The sequence below is a fragment of the Drosophila ananassae genome, chromosome 2L (genome assembly GCF_017639315.1).
Source record: "Drosophila ananassae strain 14024-0371.13 chromosome 2L, ASM1763931v2, whole genome shotgun sequence".
In the NCBI taxonomy this organism is placed as follows: Eukaryota; Metazoa; Arthropoda; class Insecta; order Diptera; family Drosophilidae; genus Drosophila; species Drosophila ananassae.
Window position 1 is genome coordinate 7,033,108 of NC_057927.1, and position 18,708 is coordinate 7,051,815.

Below are 18,708 nucleotides of genomic sequence, written 5' to 3' on the forward strand. Positions count from 1 at the left end.
GCGCCTTGAAGAAAACCCATAAGCCTTAGAAGTAATGGAGCGCAACAAATCCAAAATTGACTAAGGAATTTAATCAAAATGAGGTAAATATAAATACTAAGTCGTAATTCGATTGCACTTGAAATTGTAGGTATACGTATATACTATATATTTATGTATACTTAAGTATGATAATGGATATTTGACGTGTTCGATTTGGAGGCCTAACGAACTCCTTTTGGCCCCGTCTGTATTTGTTTTGGCCGCCTGGACACACAAGGTCAGGCCGACGCCGTCATCAGAATTAATATATCTGTAGGTCAGAGAGGTTACCAACTTAATCGAAATAGCCAAAAAGCCAGCCAGTTAGCCAGTTAGCCCGTCGGCCAGGCCAAGTTGTGGCTTCGATTTAGGGCGTAACCAACCTATTGGCATTTGGATAAGGCATCTATCGATACGTTGTCCTCATTATTGGGTTGACCTTCTTCGAGTATGGGATATGGAAGAGTCGGGATGAAGTACAGGCCCAGGCTTCGTCATTGTAAGCCGTGACTAACACCGAAAAAACTACACCAAAAAAATTGGAAAATCCACTGGAAAAGTGTGTCACCACGTGGGCCCCTCTTGGCCAAAATCTCAAGTTTTCCCGGCTCCAGCACATGGAGGTTAATATGAAAAATGGGTTCAACATCTGCACAGCGTTCTTGGTTCGGTTCGGTTTTGGTGTTTGGGGCTTTGGTGGTAAACTCGTTTAGGTTGCCGCCCTCATTGTGTTTTTTTTTTTTCGTTTTTGGTTTCTGTATTTCTGGGCCCATGTATAAATATCCTAGAGAGACAGGCCAGACAGAGGCACTGGAAATATTTTAATGTACCTTCGATAGGCTCCGGCTGCTATGGCGCTCTGCCTGCTGCATTAGATGCAGGTCACAAGATAAATAGCACAGAACACGATTACACATATTGAACAAGCTGGAAACATGATCGAATTACTGCAATTTCGTGTGTAGAACCGCACACAACTCTAGAAAAACACAAACACACACTCCCCGATTCTGTAAATGTTTTAATTTGCTCGGATATGTTTTGGGTTCAATTTAATTAAACTGACATAAGTAATTAATCGAAAACATGACTGTTTTCAAAATTAGCATAGTCATGGGGTTGGAAAACAATAATGAACTTTGGAATTTTATGTGTTTTCTTATCTCGATGCAAGTTTTTTGAATCCCCCAATAGATTGTGATCAGAATGTGCTGAGATAGATTTTGTAATCAATACGTACTTATTACAACATCTCTAAAATTTGATTTTTTTAAGATGAAAAAAGGGGAACCAAGTTTTAAGAGTCTTAGAAATATGGATCTATTAAAGTTTAAGTTAAATGATTCTTTAAATTCTGCATAAAAAGTCAAAACTTCAAAAAACTACAATAGTTTCTTTACAATAGATTCTATTGGCAAAATATTTATTAGTCTTATAGACTCTCAATTAAATCGAATTTATACATATTTCTTCGGTTATTTCTTTCTAATTAAAAGCTTTATCTTGGCACTTTTAAAATATAATAGAATGAAAATAAATTAAGTAAAATAAAAACAAACGCTTTCAAACTCCAACAATGAGTTCATGACTTAATTCTGCAAATCACAAAGTGTTTTATTGTCGTGAAAACAAAACACAACAAATTGGCTATTGTATAAGCCGTGAAAATTTGTGGCCAATAGTTAAATAATTGAAAGAAATCCCCATTTGCATGTGCGAACGCAACCGAATACAAGAGCTTGGAGCTGGAGCTGCGAGTTGCAGGATTAATTGCAGACTCGTCCGCTTCCGATAGTTCTCAGGCTTGTTTATTATTGGGAATATATCAAGGTTCATTGGAGGGAGTTTGTGGTAGTACTGAGAGTTACCGGCGAGCGGGAAACGAGTTTTCACCTCCCAGAGCTCCAAGAGAGTCCCCAGAAGAGAGTGCTCTACTCTCTGCGCTATTGAAACCGGCTTTCTGCCGAAGAATTCTCCACGGCAGATAAGCTTCAATAGCTGCGGCACTCTTTCCGGACCATTGGCGGTGGCAGTAGCATTTCGTCGGCTACGCGTTCAACACACCAACCCGGATCGGGGCGACTTGAAATACATTGAATCGCCAACAAAATCGGGATCGTATCGGGATCGGAATCGGAATAGGAATCCGAAGCGAGTCGAGCTGAGTGCTGACCAAGCAATATAATTGCAGCAATTTGTTGACGCTGTACATACCATACTTTTCTGTTTGCAATTCGAGACTTTAACCGGCGTTCGGTGCTGGCAAACAAAAGAACGTTTAAAAAATTCGCCGAGTTCCGAAAATAATCGAAACAAAAAAAAACATATAATCACCGACGATATTAAGTTACGCAAAAAAATGGTTTCCTAGTAGAGTGAGTGACAGGTCTGCCCGCTTGGGATCCCCATTAATTTGAACTGATCTGATCAACTTTGATCTAATCCGAAGGCAAGGTCGTTTGCAGTTCATTCAAGCGAAACTCCAAATTGGTTATCTGAGACCAGCTTAAAAGAAACACGGATCATTGGTGGCCTGTCTTCCCAAAACAAAATTTATTGGAAACGTGCTGGATGCGGAAGGATCGCTACCAAAAAAAAAAAAACAAAAAAAGCCAATAAAACCTTAAAAAATGTGCTCCTAAATGGAAGCCAATAGCGGGACAGCGGTGATTTCGGCAATTAATATTCAGTGCGGGTCCGAAAATGTCAATCACTTGATTACAAACGAGAAACAACATCAGTGGAGTGCATAAAAAAAACAAAAAAAAAGCGACCACATGGAAAGTTAAAAATTAAAAGTCAGCCTGTGAAGATACGACGATTTTTCTCCACAGTTTACTTCCCAGCAGCATTTTAAGCATTCAAAAGGTATAATTGAACTAGTTGGTATGTACATATTTAATTAGTTCAGGGGTTATAAGGAAGAAGAAATAATATAAATCACAAAGTCCCAGACGAAAGTTGGCAAACTTACAAGAGATGAGTCTCCATTAAGTAATAGTACAAATAAAAAGCCGACAATAAATTAATTCCAATTCCGAGTCTCTTTGTTAATAACACCATTTTTTCATTAAAATTTATTTGGTCAGTAAAAAGTGGGGAAGAAACTGTGTTTGGTTAATTCGACATCTAGTAAACAGCATTAGCTATTTTTAGAGGACAACATCCTCGTCCCACAAATGTTGGAAAAATCAAACCATATGGTGAACCTAATCAAATTGTTCAGCCATGTTGATGGATTACATAACGATGCTTGCGAGTACACTCGATAGAGTGTACGCCGTACATATTCATCTGTAAGCCAAGTTAGCAAGTAAAGCGACTTTTGCTGCAGGAACTAGCCATGTCGGCATAAATACGAATACGAGTACGAGACCCACGAACATGGCTGCTACCAGCCAACGCAAACACACAACTAGCTACTTGTAAGCTGTTATTTTATTTTGTATTTTTAGTAGTATTTTTATTTCATTTTGTTGCTTTTTGCCTTTGCTTTGGCTTTACCTGAGAGCCGCGGCACAACAAAAACACCGGAGCGACCTTGCCTGACCCACTTTACTCGGGGCAGTGCCAAAATTGACAGCTTTGCGGCATTTTACAATTTATGCTGCAAAATTATCCATAATGGATGTGTTTTATGTGCGCCCGTCCCCGTGCGTGCTTAAGCATCGGGAAAAAGCAAAAAACATCCACAATATGTTCGTGCCTGGTATTGTTCTTAAAACTTTTCCCCGGCCATATCGATCTGTGCGATGCGGAGATGTGGAGAAGTAGAGAACTGGAGTGACGCAAAGCTTTTCCATTTATAAAAATCCGACACGCCGCAGAGGGGTGCAGTCCATCCGGGTCGATGGTCTATAGGCTATGATTTATATATTATATGCAACGTAACTCTGAGCTACGGCCGCAGCTGGGGCACAAGTCGTATTTATTAATTGGGGGGCAGGCTGTTGGCCTCTCCTAAAACGCCAAATTAGACTACTGGAAAGCCATTCGATCGCTGCATCCCGATTAACAATGGCCCGGAGACGCTTAAAGTTAATTACATTGCCGGGGCATCGCATCGCGCATCGCGTTCGTTGCTTCAGTCTTTTGATTGCCACAAGGCAACGCGTCGCCGCCGCCAACGGGACGACGCACCGCACAGCAACACATCCACGTACTCTCGTAATGGCGACTAGTTCTCGACTTAGCCGACTATTGCTCAACAGTCTGGAGTCGTTAAAGTGTCGTTCAACCGCGTCTTGAAAATACAATTCGGAGTCTGAAGACTGAAAACTGAAAACTGAAGACCGACCGACCGCATGCAGAATGAAGAACAATAACTGCGCGAAGGCACATAAAGACATTTATTTATGCTCGACGCCCACAATGTCGCCGCTGCAAGTCTGGCCCGCTTTCGACTCGCTCGCCTTCCGTCTTGGCCAAAAAAAAAACAACAACTCTTGGCCAAAAGACTCTCAGCGCGTCCCATTTGCCAAAGCTTTGCTCGGCTCAAGTGGAAATAAATTTTTGCTTTATTGAGGAGAGCAATTATGGCCTACAACGACGCGGCGATCCCTTACAACGGCCTGCAAATAGATTTTCTGTTCTTTAACACAACCCAAGCCAACGTTACAATCCCAATTCGTATCTTAGTCCCACTCCAAGTCAATGGCACTGAGAGAAATACTCAAGAGGTCCCTTTAACATAGAAGTTTTTCAATGAGAGAATCCTTAACTTCTACAATTCCTACAAGCCATGTCACGAATTGGAAACCCTTAGCTTGTAGACTCATTATAATATTAGAACCCTTACAATTTTTCTGAGTGTATTAATACCCCAGGCCATTGGTCCGCCAGCCAGGCATCCATCAGTCACAGTCTTTGTCTGGCCGTCTGCATGGCTTCCTTCATCCGTTGACGGTTGGTAATCCACCAGACTGAAGGCAAAAGGCGTTTTTATGTATAAGTCGCTATGGAATGGCTATAGAAATCGAGGAAGGAGTAGGATCAGGAAGAAGGAGCCGGAGTCTGCCAGGCCAACAAAAAGCGCAACAAAAACAAGCATTAGACGACGTGTGGTGATGGGTATTTAAACCGCGCGTTGGCAATGCGAAAATAAATGTAAATCAACTTTGCCCAGACCCTGAGTGCATTTTCTTATAAAAGTTCACATAAATTAAGCCAATTAATTTCGCGTCTGCCACACGGGCCTGTGGTGCCGATAAAGTCGAGATTCAATTTGAGTGCTCAACGGCACGCTGCCGGCCAATCGGCGAGCCTGGGGCACCATATCCCGGGCCCTGGAATGGAGGCTCCAGCTCTTCGTTGGGCTCTAAGCTTGCAGCTTCATGCTCCGACTCCGAAGCCATCTCTTCGGCTGTATCTGTCTTCGCTGTCAATCCCACGCACCATTTTATGACGCTGTTCGCCGCGATTGCTGTTATTGCATTCATTGGAGTCTTTTATTTACATTTTTATTTTTTTATTTTTTAGTTTATTTTCACTGCGTTTGCCTAGGATCTCAGTCTCCCCTTACCCTCCTAACCACCCTGAAAACAAAGCAGCAGCATGACGGATAAAAAAAAGAAAACCAAGAGCCGACAGGCGAGACGAACTCCGTACTCCGGATTGAAGAAGGCGCGGGCGATGACGGTGTAGATCTGGGGGTTTCTCAATATTTATCAGACGGTGGTGATGGCTATGGGAGTTGAGAGCTGGGAGCTGGTACCGCGGCTAAATACTAAAACCTACGGCGTTGGCGTTGGCACCCCAACTAATCGAATAGTCTAGGGTCCAGCCCCCGAAGTGGTTGTTCAATTTGAATCTGAATTCGATTCCCGAGTCTCGAGTCCCAGCAGCGCATTCAAAAACATTGTTTGTACTCTTCATTTACAATGGACTGTGAACTGCAGGCCAAAAGGATGCACAGAGAAAAAAGTGGTATTTAATTAACTCCCAATTCTTCTTTATACAAGTTTCTACAAGTCCCTATACATTGTTTTCCGTCTCAATAAAATCTGTTTCTTATATAATATAAGGGTATAGGGACTTGTAGAAACTTGAATAGGGACTCGATTCTATCAGAAAATATCTTTAGTTTTTAAATTTTGTTGTTAAAAGACACATATATTTTTCTTAGTGCACTGTCTGCAGTTTAAGGCAAGTCTAGGTCGCTGTGCGTTGTTAATTATAGGAAAATAATAGAAACAAAGGGAGAAAAAAACACGTTGTCAGTCAACTGCTTGGAATTGTTGAGATGAAAGGAAAAATATCACAGTCGGCTTCGATGGTAATTAGAAAAAAAGTGGAGAAACGGTCATAGTTGAAGAAATGCTTTAGTCATCCATAACTAAGCCCAGGGAAAGGAAAAAACCAACCGAACAAAGTGTGAAATGTTGGAAGTCAGAAAAAGGCAGTTTGCAAGTCTCAAACCGAACTTATTTCATATTTACTTTAATAATTGGCTTGGCAATTTCCAAGCCTTGGAAAATTCTTTTCAAAACCCGTAAGATAACGCAATCAATAGAGATTAGAGATAAGAGGAACCAGTCTCTCCATAAAAATCAAAACCAACGGCCTTCAGTGGCAATAAAAAACTACAGCAAATTTGCTTTACATATTTTTAATTGCTTTATAATTATGGCTTAAGTTGGCGGCACAGTAGATTATTACAGGCAATAGATGGCTGAAAGTTGACCAGAAATTCCAATGATGCTAAGATGGTTTGGTAAAATGTTTTATGGCTTATAAATCTGGGCAGGATTACGCCAAGTCTGGCTACGCAAGCCGCGCCAGGTATCCCTATGGCTATGTAAATTGAATAATCATATTTCCAGAGCACTTTATGGGCCACAATTAAAATGCACGAATAATATATTAAAAAATGCTGTAGTTTTCCGACATGCAGTCGCAGCTCGCAGTTATCCCTGTTGTTTCCATTTCGCCTGGCTACTTTGGACTTTATGCGTATTTATTTTACCCAGCGAGGCGCACCCAGAAACACGCCCGCAGCTGCGGCAATAAAAACTTTATAGATGCAGATATGTACACGTACACTGCAAAAATCTACTCCAAAGACATGAATAAATATACATATGTATGTATGTTTGTGCCTTTGTATGCTGACGAGCTGACAGTCAGACAAAAACCCCAAAGACGGAAAGGAACGGCCAGGGGCCCAGTCGCCATCGCCATCGCCGCAGCCGTCCCAGTCACAGTTCCAGCCTTAAACCCAGCTCCAAACCCCGATCCTAGCCCCGCCCTCTTTGGCTCCCCCTCCCTGTCCTTCTCCTCCTCCTGCTGCTGGAGTCAAAACAGGAAAGGATAGACGGGGCTTCTAGCTTGGTGAAGGACGGTCGACGGTCGCATGGGGGACACGAACGAACCACGAAATAAACGTTGATTACGAGTCTGTGCCGCTAGCTGACTTGGCCGTCTGCTGGCTAAGATACTGAAAAAAAATCTAGGGGTCTTAGAGATACTAAATGAAAGGGATTCTTAAGGGCCCTTAACAGAAAAATAGGTCAGATCAGAATTTTTGATTTCTTTTTTTTGAATAGTTACTTTCCATAATAGAATTTATCTATTTATAAATAACAAACTTCACATTGCTTAACGCCTAATATTACCAAGGTGTGCCTTTAAAAATCGTTGAAAAAATGTTACTTTAACTTATAGAAGAAGCAATACAAGAAATGATAAAAAGATTAAGTGGAATGAAATATCCTGAAATATTTTATCTGAATATTTTCAATGTCCTAAGTAGAAAATATGATTTACATTTATTTCATTTTTTGTGTATCACATTTATTCAAAGTGCAACAGTTTGTTGCTGCCTGCTGTCTGGCTGCAAGCTCTATTGTCGTGAAGCAGATTAGTTTGCCATCAGGTTCAACTTTATTTGCAACACAAATTTTCATTCTACTTGTGTGCAGCCACAGCGCAGTCAGCCAGTTTTAGATGCAGTTGCAGCAGTTGCGGCGGCAGTAGCAGCAGCCCAGCCCGAATTCGAATGCGAACTAAAAACTTAAAAAAAAAATAAAATAAGGAGGCAAAAAGTGCACAGCTCACGAAGCTGCGTGCTTGGCAGTCGGAGTTAAGTTAAAGTTGCATTTTGAACCGGAGCCATGTGGCAGGAGGCAAGCGGCAAGAGGCAAGAGGCAAGAGCCAAGCCAGCCCAAAAAATTGAACAACGCCCAAAATCTTGTTTTGCTCCAGAGTGAACTCACGAGCTGTGGCGCGCCCGAAGTGGAATGGGAATCGGAATAAGCCATAGAGCATAGACCATAGACCGCAGACTAGACCAGGGACTAGACCACAGACTTGGCCCAAAACAACATTGATCATTAGTGGCGGGTCGAAGTTGACATACCCTTCACTTGCCACACACCAGCTGCGGTGTCCGAAACGGTGTAAGACTTATAGTTACACATTTTCAAGTACCGAGTGTTATGGCCGAAAAAGAATTTATTTTTACGACAAACTATAAACTTAGAGCCTACAATTACCAACTAAAAATAAGGGTAATTTTACTCATCTGGCACCAAAAATGATTTTTCCATATTTTTATTTGTTTTTCATGGTTATAGTGTAGAAATAAGTATGGTTTAAAATCTTTTTATGACTTAAGGCTGGGCTACAAGGTGTTAAATCAATTTCAAATGATGTCTTACTTACAATATTTTTTCTGAGGCTTGGACAGCAAATATATTTTTAATTTTAAATTGTAAATTTAAAGGGGTAGGGCCAGTTTTAACGATAATTTCCTTGAACGACCATTAATTCCAACCTATAAACACCCACTAACATTGAATAAAAACTATATAGGTCACAATACAGGAAGTAGAAGCCTAGGTGTTTACCTCATTTTATAAAAACACTTCTGAGTGGATGAAATTAAGCCATTTTGGGTGGCAATAAATTCAATTGACTCATATACTCTTTTCCGCCAAAGAAATGTTGTCTTGCCGGAATGCTCGGCGTTATGTGAGCGATTGTTTAATCCTATATATAGCCGGCTGAGAAATAGCAATAGTAAATGGCTAAAAGACATCGAGGCGTTGGCCACATTCATTGCCAGTAGCTGGCCAGGCAGGCTGTCTGACTGCTCCGCGCCACTTTTTTTTAAATTCAGATCCAGCATCCAGCATCTCGTATATGTGTGTGTATTCGAGAGAAATTCGGTCAAATGGCACTAAAATATTGGATGTATATGTGTTACAATTGTTGCGCAATCCGGAGACCCCAAATCGCGGGAACGGGAACAGGATTCGGGTTTTCGGTTGTTTGGTTGTTCGGTTTTTGGGGACTTTAAACTGGGCCTGGCGCTTGCAAATGAATGCATTATCGGTCGTACATTTATTTTGCCAGCCTATAGCCTATATGCACACAGATTCATTATGTGGCCAAAACGGCCAGAGACGACAGACGGCAGTCAGCAGTCAGCCTTTCTAAGCCAAATGCGGGCAGCCAGAAAATATTGCAACACGCTGGCGACCAAAAGCGAGGGTGTCGGGTGGCCAAAGCCAGATCCAGAGTTAAAGCCTCGCCTCCGATCTTGGCTGCCTGGGATCCGGCTGACATAACTGGTCATTGGCTTGAGCTTGTGGCAGTATGGTTGTATGGCTGTCGAGCTCTGGCCGCTCCAGCGGCTAAGGACTCGACGATGCCACTTAGATGCAGCTGCACAAACTGGAAATTGGCAAATACAGCTAGCACGAACAGCAGACGGGCCAAAAACCGGATTGCCAATAGCTCACTGCCGAGCTGAAAAAAAAAAAATAAGTCTGAGCTCGCAATTTAAACAGACTCGCTTCGGTTCGGCTCGGTTTTGGCCAGAAGGAGACGCTGCACTTACCAAAAATTTATGGTAACCCACATCCTTTTGCAGTGACTTTTAAAATTGGATTATGTCTGCAGGGCTTGTGCAAATATTTAGAAAAATAAGAGCAGTTTGTCCCAAGACCTTCAGACTTTTTTTGTTCAGGCCATAAAGTTTCACCTGAAAATGTATCTTCAACTATGGATATATTTAAAAACCAATTATTTTTTATGAATTTAAAATTACAACAAATTGGATAGCAGAGCTTTTATTATAAAATTAGGCGCCTATTATATTTCTATTAAATTAAAAACTATATTAAGAGACTATGAAAATTATTATTTTAGGAGTAAAGTTCAAAGACCAAAAGATAATTTAGAGTCTGTCTTAAAAGCCCTGTTTTTTCAAGTGTTTCTTTTGTTGTTACCACTGCTGTCTCCTGGCCAGTTTTGTAATTACGTGGAGCACACACGTGAACGCTAAGGGCCAGCAAATGCGGCCAACAAATGCGGCCAGCAAATGGTCCCCAGGATTTGGTCAATGATTCGCCTCGGCTTTGGCTTTGGCTACTGTCTGATGGCTGGTAGCTGGACTGGACTGTATGATTTTCCTGCAATCAGGCAAGAAAAAGGCTCTGGGTTCTTTGAGCCAAGATTGCCACTGAATGTCGGATTGTCCGTGTGTCCCGCTGTCCGAGACCCTCAATTTGCTCGACGCTCGACGGTGAGCACTCTTCTGATTGGAAGTGCAAAAAAGTCTACACTGTCATTTCAACACCGTTTAATGTCCATTGTCATTTATGTCAGCGTTACGGTCAGGGTCTTATCATCTTTCACGCTGTGTGTACTTACCAATTTCAGCAATTTGGGCTAAGAAAACGAAAGCCGTCTCGATCTATTTCTTTATTTCCTTTAATAGTGATTGCAGCCATCACTCAACAATGTGTTTGTATGTGAGGAAAAAGAAAAGAAAATCCACATACCCTTTGCTTTATGGAATTTTCATTAGAATAACAAGTTTTAAGAGATAGTTGGAATTGTTTGAACGTTTTACAGAAAAAAGTAGAAAAGACGAGGAGAACAAGTAGACCAGAAATAACTGCGATACGTTTTGTAAGAATAATGTGCCGCTCTCGGGTCTAAAGTACCGCTTGTAATTGTCGCACATGATTAAACGTAATAAAATTTTTTCGCGTTTAGACAGCGAAGACGACGTGACCGCTCGGATGACCGCGTTACCAAGTTGATGACCGATATGATGACTGGAGAGCAGACTTTCAGTCAAGACCATAGCCCAATTATTGTCTATACAAGGTATTCTTTAGGCCGAGAAGCACATACTCATGTATTCTGTGAGTGGTACCTGTCAGGTGAAGGCACTACTACCTGTCACATAATGATTCTTACTCATCTTTCTCTTTGAAACAAATGAATCGACTTTTGAGGGGTTTTTAATGGAGCTCTATATTACATAAAGGTCATCAAAGTCTTGTTATATGATCTGCGGTTTACCAAAGATGATCTTTCATTTCTTTTACTTTCAAACCAAATATCATCAATATGGTAACAAAAGTAATAGTTATTTGTGGGTAGGGCTTTGAAGTGGGAAGCTACTTTAATAATAATTATGATAAAGCCAAGTTCACATCTATTACACAATTATTTAGTCATAATTATTTAACAACTAGACAAATTTAAGCTGACAATTAAGCCAGATAAGCCATCTTGAAACCTTTTTAATTCGCTCCACACATTTAACCAAAATTAGACGGAAAGGTCATAGAGATCACCTATGTATCTGTCGACCAGGATCTAAAATTGTACGGTCTCGGCGCCCGAGGGAAACGAAAGTAACTCGGACAGGAGATCCATCTTCATTTGGCATAACCTTTTTAAGTGTTAAGTTCATAATTTATGCCCATTTCAACATAGTGCCAAACCGCTTTCAGCTCTTTTCGACTTTTTTGACTTTTTGGCTCACTTACTCATTTCGTTCCGACATAAACTTTAAAGTACCTACCCCACTTGGCTTGTACGCCGGAAAAACATTGACCAACTGGTCTTAATCGCTTGTGAAAAGCTAGATTGCATAAAGCCGAAACTATTTTGTAATTAATAATATTACAACTCCAGTGAGTTGGCCTGCTGTTTTGGTGCCAAAAACAGAGCGGGGTGTGCGACAAATAAGCATTCGTAGATCTCTTAATTGCATTTATTTATCAAAAGCGACTACCACATCCACTACCACATCTCTACATCGCAGCAGAAATCGCCTGCTTTTCTCAACACTGTGGTTAAGTTGTACAAATTGGTCTCTTCTGTTGGTCATGGCTATATGGCTTAAGGAAAAATGAAAGTGCTGCAGTATTAATTATGAAATCTAATTCGATTTCGTAGCGCTGCGCTGCACAAACCGCCCCGAACGGAAAATGAAAGTAGACGGCCGGCCACTGCTCGGTCGGTCAGCCTCGAAAAAGTCTGGCTTACCGGACGCCAAAATGCCTTAAACTTTAACAGTTCACACTTGCATATATACCATGATAAATATGTGTGTGTAAACAGGCCTAGACAAACCGATCCCGACTTTGGGCCTGAATTATGCAGTTGGTCCAAACGATGATTCGGCTCGGTTTTGGGTTTTCAGTTTTCAGTTTCGAGTTTTGGTTTTTGGGTTTTGGGGCTGTGGTCACCGAATTGCACAACCACTCTCATTTCTCTAGTGAACCCCTCGACTATCTGTTCGAGTAGATTCAGATCAGCTGCCACGATTTGATTTAATTGATCAATGATGCGGCATTACAAGTAGTTTTGTTTAAATGGAGCCCCTAATTGAATTACCTACAAAGCCCCAAATTAACACTATCCATTCGATACGCATTGCCTCAAAATTGTATTTAATGATGGCTTCTCTTTTTTGGACCAATTTTGTGAAATTGTTTATTGAAAATTTTGATAGAGATTATTGGAAACAAGTATTCTGTCAATATCTAGGGGCTATCTTGGCCTATCATTAATATTTTCATATTTTGAATTGGACTATTAAGATGTCCGTTCTGTCAGCGGGCCCACAATTTGCAAATTTTTAATAAAAACATCATAGTTCATTGACTCTTCGCTAATTAGCATCATTATTGTGTCCAATTTTATGCGATTATTTAATAACACATCATCAAAAAGGTGTCGTGTTATCAGAAATAGATGTTGCCACTGTTGACAGAAGACAGTTTATAATTATAGCTCAAAAGTTTATTAGGACTGCTATAGAAAAATAGTTTTTAAGATTTCGATGCAGATTGGTGGAGAATCGCTCCACAAAATCAAGGAAACTATAGACAAGGTATACAACTTAAACACCGTCAGAAGATAGACAATTTTACATTAGTTATATAGTTATATTCCTGTGTTTCATAAAATCTAAAACATAAACCTTATGATCTTTTACAGAAATGGCTTCCAATAGCAGCAGTCAGCCGGAGAAGAACCGATCACATGTCCCGCCTAGCCGCCTGGGAACGGATCCGATCGCCGCTGATCGGATGTCGGAGGCCCAGGAGGAGCCCAGTGGGCAGAGGGAGTGCTACTACTATGCCCCGGCCAACTCCCCACACCACCGCCTACAGAACCACCAGCACCAGCACCACCACCATCACCATAGCCATAGCCATCAGCAGCATCAGAACCAGCTTGGATGGCCATCGCGGATGGGTCCGATCGGACCATGGTTGGGCGCAATGACCGCCTATCGGCTGCTGACAATCAGCCTCCTAATTGGCATTCTGTGTCCACATCACGTCCACGGAGTGGACCCCAAGTTCGATCCCACCACGCGAATGCGACTGGTCTTGGTGCCGGCGGACGCACAGGTCAATTCGGTAATCTACAGGTTGCGTGCCACCGACGAGGAGTTCGACTATCCGCTGACCTTCGAGTTCGTGGGCGATGCCAGTGCCTCCACCAACGTGGTCAAGGTGGAGTCCCTGCCATGCACCAAGTACAATTCGGTCTGTCAGGCGAACATCGTGCTGCAGCGGCGATTGGAGCCGGGCAGGTACTATGACTTCACCGTTTCTGTGAAGGACACCAAGGGCGGAATGGCCACGCAGCTCTGCTCAATTACTGCCACCAATTTCACTACGCCGCACGACCTCATCTTCCCCCACAAGCCCGGAATCATAATGATACCCGAGGTGAGAACGCTTTCCAATGTGCCACATGTGCCGCCGATCAGAACGTTTCAATTACCAATTACCTGAAACGCCCGTGAAGAGGGCCAAAGTCTAAGATGGTTTCAATGCACATGAAAAATATTAGGAGCTCTTTTAGGATTTTTTTTAGAAACTTCTGTCATTATTATTTATAATTTAGTAGTCAGGATGAAAGGTTTCAACAAAGTCTAAGCCAACTCAATTGTAACTAATCAGAACCCTGAAAAATTCTTTATTATCTCTTTGATTTTGTGCAAAATTACTCCATCCTATAAAATTATGAACAAATTTCCCCCAGTGTAGGCACTTTAATGAAGCAGTAATCAGATAAGCCATTAGAAGCACGTCTCCCAATGCAAGATTCGCCATACGCTTTTCATAAGCGATCCTCGTACACGATAATCATTGTTATGGCGCAAAATTACAAGCAGATTCAGACAGGGTCAAATGTGTAATTTAGCTAGCCAGTACCGAAACCGAAAATATCCTTAGCCATGGCCATAATCCCCCCTAATCTCATTTTTATCTTCAAAGGATGCTAAACGCGGCACGGAATTGGATTATGTAATTGCCCGCAAGAATCCGCTGTTCCAGAAACCAGTCTACCTCGAGTTATGGGTAAGTGGATGCCCCTATAACCCAGCCAGAGCTGAGCTGATGATTTATTATATACAGGGTTCTCCGCTGTTTGCCATAAGACAGAAAATCGTATCTTCCGAGGCCACAGAAGGCACCGTTTTCCTCCTGGGGCCATTAGACTTTGAGAAGCAAGCCATGTACCATCTAACGATACTAGCCAATGTGAGTTATCATCTGATTCTGATTTCAGATGAATCAGTAGTCCATTAGACATCATAAATTTTCCATATCCTTGCCGCAGGATGCCTACGCCGAGCCTGGGCAGGACAGTCGCAATATAGCAGGCATGGAGATCGTTGTGATTGTCCAGGATGTTCAGGATCAGCCGCCGGTTTTCACTTCTGCCCCACCAGTAACCAAACTGCCACCAGGCATACTACCAGGAGATAAGGTAGGTTATTTATATCCCTCTTAAAATTAAAATTATTTAATTAAATTTAAACTATTCTCAGATATTGCAAGTTCATGCCGAGGATGGTGACAAGGGAAATCCCCGAGAAGTTCGCTATGGTCTGGTTTCGGAAAACAATCCATTTACTTCGTTTTTTGATATTAACGAGACTAGTGGTAAGTGATAAAACAAATCACTGTGGACGGAAGTCCACGAGGTGACGACCTGCATGCCTAGGCGTGCGCGAGGAAACTCTATATATAGCCGAAGAATTAAAAATTTTCTGTAGGCAACCGATCTAAATGAATGATATACCAATCGAAAGGTATTGTTTCAATTAGATAATTTTTGTCGAAACATATTCCAAAAGTTATTTGGTTTGGGAGAAATTAGGGTGAAAGTAAAAAAAAATTTTATCACTAAAGTGGGGCTGGTGGACACATTTTAGTCCCCAGATAGAATATTTTTATATATTCGCATTCTAGAGCTAAATACGCGTCGATTGGTACCTCAATCGACCCGATCCGACATTTCATTCAGAAGTTATTCAAAAAATTCGATTTTTTCTTCTTCTTCAAAATGAAGCCAGTTTGCGTCGGTTTGTCGGTTTGTCTGTTTGCACTATTTTTATCTTAAAAATCCTGAAAAAAATTGGAAAATGTTTGTTACTATCATATGAGCAACTATTGTTCTACAACTTTTTGAAATACCTTTAGCTTACGTCAAAAAATTAAAAAAACTTTGTTAATGAAAAAATTCATAACTTTATAATTAAGAAAGATATTAAAAAAAGCTTTACACCGTTGAAATGGTTTTTTAAATATCAATTTCACTTTCTTTGAGACCAAACGTCTATATAGTAAAAAAACAAAAATACACTGAAAATAAACTTTTTTTTTTAGAAAAAAAATTATTTTTCAAAATTGACTCGACTGATCCTTATTTTTTATTGCACGTGTAGATAGCTTTTGAGATGACGCAACTTTCGATATATCGCTTATATCTGGCAAAATCCGTTAACTCAAGATATAGTCCTGTAAGTGCAGCTACCCATTTTGTCCAGCCTCTTGTGAAGCTTGCATTTACTTATATGTATGTATGTACATGTGTATGTATTTGATTGGCATCTTTGCTTTTTGGAGTCTGCTTATATTTGGTCAATACCCTAAAAAATATGGAGTATGTATATCTTTTCAGATTTTAGTTTATTTATTAAAAAATAAAATCCAAATAAAAAAGGGCTTGAAAAGCAAAACGTAAACATTGACTCAACTTGGACTCGAACCCAGGCCCTCTGTGTTAGGAACCACGACGCTCTCCACTCGACTAACCTAGAACTGTGTTGCTTGATGGCAACTTTTGTTGTAATTCTGCTTTGTGTTTCAGTGTCTCATGTCTTAATGAGAAGACTCAGAAGATTGGTACTTCAACCGACCCGGTCCGACATTTCTTTCAGAAGTTATTCAAGAAATTCGATTTTTACAGTTTTTTCAAAATGAAGCCAGTGGGTCTGTTTTTCTATATTTTTATACCCTTGCAGAGGGTATTATAATTTTGGTCAAAAGTGTGCAACGCAGTGAAGGAGACATTTCCGACCCTATAAAGTATATATATTCTTGATCAGGATCACCTCCTGAGTCGATATGAGCATGTCTGTCTGTCTGTCTGTCTGTCTGTCTGTCTGTCTGTCTGTCTGTCTGTCTGTCTGTCTGTCTGTCTGTCTGTCTGTCTGTCGGTTTCTACGCAAACTAGTCTCTCAGTTTTAAAGCTATCGAGTTGAAACTTTGCACACACCCTTCTTTCCTTTGCAGGCAGTATATAAGTCGGAACGGCCGGGATCGGTCGACTATATCCTATAGCTGCCATATAGCTGATTGATCGGAAATGCCATAACTTTGGGGTTTTTTAAGATAGAGGGTTGGCACTTTCCACACATGTTATATTTGACCAACATTGAACATATTGAATTATTTTGCCCAAAGAGTAATCTGTACCAAGTCCCATCTTTCTTACTTAAAAAACACCAAAGTTTTCCAATTCCGATCGTTGTATGACAGCTAAAGGATATAGTCGGCCGATCCTTATGAAATTTTGCACATAAGATATGTTGGTCAAACATAACATGTGTGGAAAGTCCCAACCCTCTATCTTAAAAAACAACGAAGTTATGGCATTTCCGATCAATCAGTTATACGACAGCTATAGGATATAGACGGCCGATCCCGGCCGTTCCGATTTATGTACTGCCTGCAAAGGAAAGAAGGATGTGTGCAAAGTTTCAACTCGATAGCTTTAAAACTGAGAGACTAGTTTGCGTAGAAACAGACAGACAGACAGACAGACAGACAGACGGACAGACGGACAGACGGACATGCTCATATCGACTCAGGAGGTGATCCTGATCAAGAATATATATACTTTATAGGGTCGGAGATGTCTCCTTCACTGCGTTGCACACTTTTGACCAAAATTATAATACCCTCTGCAAGGGTATAATAAAAAAGAGCTTAAAAAAAGAAAAACATAAGCATTTTGCCTCAACTAGGATTAGAACTCAGGCCCTACCGTGTTAGAAACAACAACGCTCTCCACTCGGCTAATCTCGAACTTCGTTGCTTGATGGCAAATTTTGATGTGTTAATAAGAAGAATGCAAAATTTTATGAGTAGAAAGCTTTATATGCATATGCCCCCACTGAGCATATGTATAATGCATATAAATTTACTTAAATTACGTGTTTCGGTCAAATCATGGATTAAAAGCTAAAAAAAAAACCAGGCAAACCAACTCCGCCAATACTTTTCTAATATTTATTATTTTATATCGCACACCCAAAATAAATTGTTACATTCAACAATTGGTTTAACTAGAAAAACTGGAAAAACGAAATTTCCAGTTTTTTTTTAATTTTTTATCTTTGCGCATTTATTTTAGATATAATACATGTTTATTATATGATTGATCGGATATGCCATAACTTGGTTTTTTTTTATAAGTTAGAAGGATGGAACTTAGTACAGATTGCATTTTGGACAATCTTATCCGATTTGCAAAATTTTATTAGGATAGGATGGGACTATCTATGGTTTCCGTTTTGGGCAATCTAATCCTATGTTTCATAAGAATCGGCCAACTATATCCTATACCTGCCATATAACTGAAAGATCGGAAATGGCACAACCATTCTATTTTTAAAGATGCTTGGGGCTGTTTCCAATATTTTTATTAGAAATTTTGTTGATGGTGAAATTCTCATAAGGATCGGACAACTCTATAGGATCCGATATATATAATAATAATATAAGCTTCTGCTTAACTGCAAGGGTATATCAAATTCGGCTCCGCTTGAAGTTAGCTTTCCTTTCTAGTTTTTTTTTTATAATTTATTATATAGTGGAAATCTCATAAGGATAGGCCTCTCATCTGTTAATTTGTTAAAACAATTTGGTTTCCCACAACTATGAAACAATTTTGGATTTTAAATACATTTTTGAGCAAATTTTTAATTAAAATTTTTAAACTAACCAAATTCCAAAACCTTTGTAAATTAAAAATACGTATAACTTCAGAGCCACTGAAGCTATCGAAAAATTCTTTACGTCTTTGGAAAGGTTTTTAATTATTCCACCTTCTTGAATGTCAAAATCT

The 18,708-nt window shown here is 40.4% G+C and overlaps 1 protein-coding gene across 9 annotated transcripts in view; it reads left to right on the forward strand.

Moving 5' to 3' along the window:
* The window catches only part of LOC6500687 (cadherin-86C), a 32,111-nt gene that overhangs the window by 3,516 nt on the left and 9,887 nt on the right, over window positions 1–18,708 (forward strand). For 6 of the 9 annotated variants that reach the window (XM_032453721.2, XM_014911189.3, XM_032453722.2 and 3 more), the window contains 5 exons: window positions 13,270–14,012; window positions 14,565–14,648; window positions 14,706–14,831; window positions 14,911–15,060; window positions 15,122–15,236. In XM_032453721.2, coding sequence (XP_032309612.1) covers window positions 13,270–14,012; window positions 14,565–14,648; window positions 14,706–14,831; window positions 14,911–15,060; window positions 15,122–15,236 — 1,218 coding nt within the window. Of the gene's footprint in view, window positions 1–9; window positions 84–2,023; window positions 2,908–13,269; window positions 14,013–14,564; window positions 14,649–14,705; window positions 14,832–14,910; window positions 15,061–15,121; window positions 15,237–18,708 lie in introns of those variants that run through there. The other 3 variants (XM_032453736.2, XM_032453731.2, XM_014911188.3) reach the window with 3 other exon arrangements.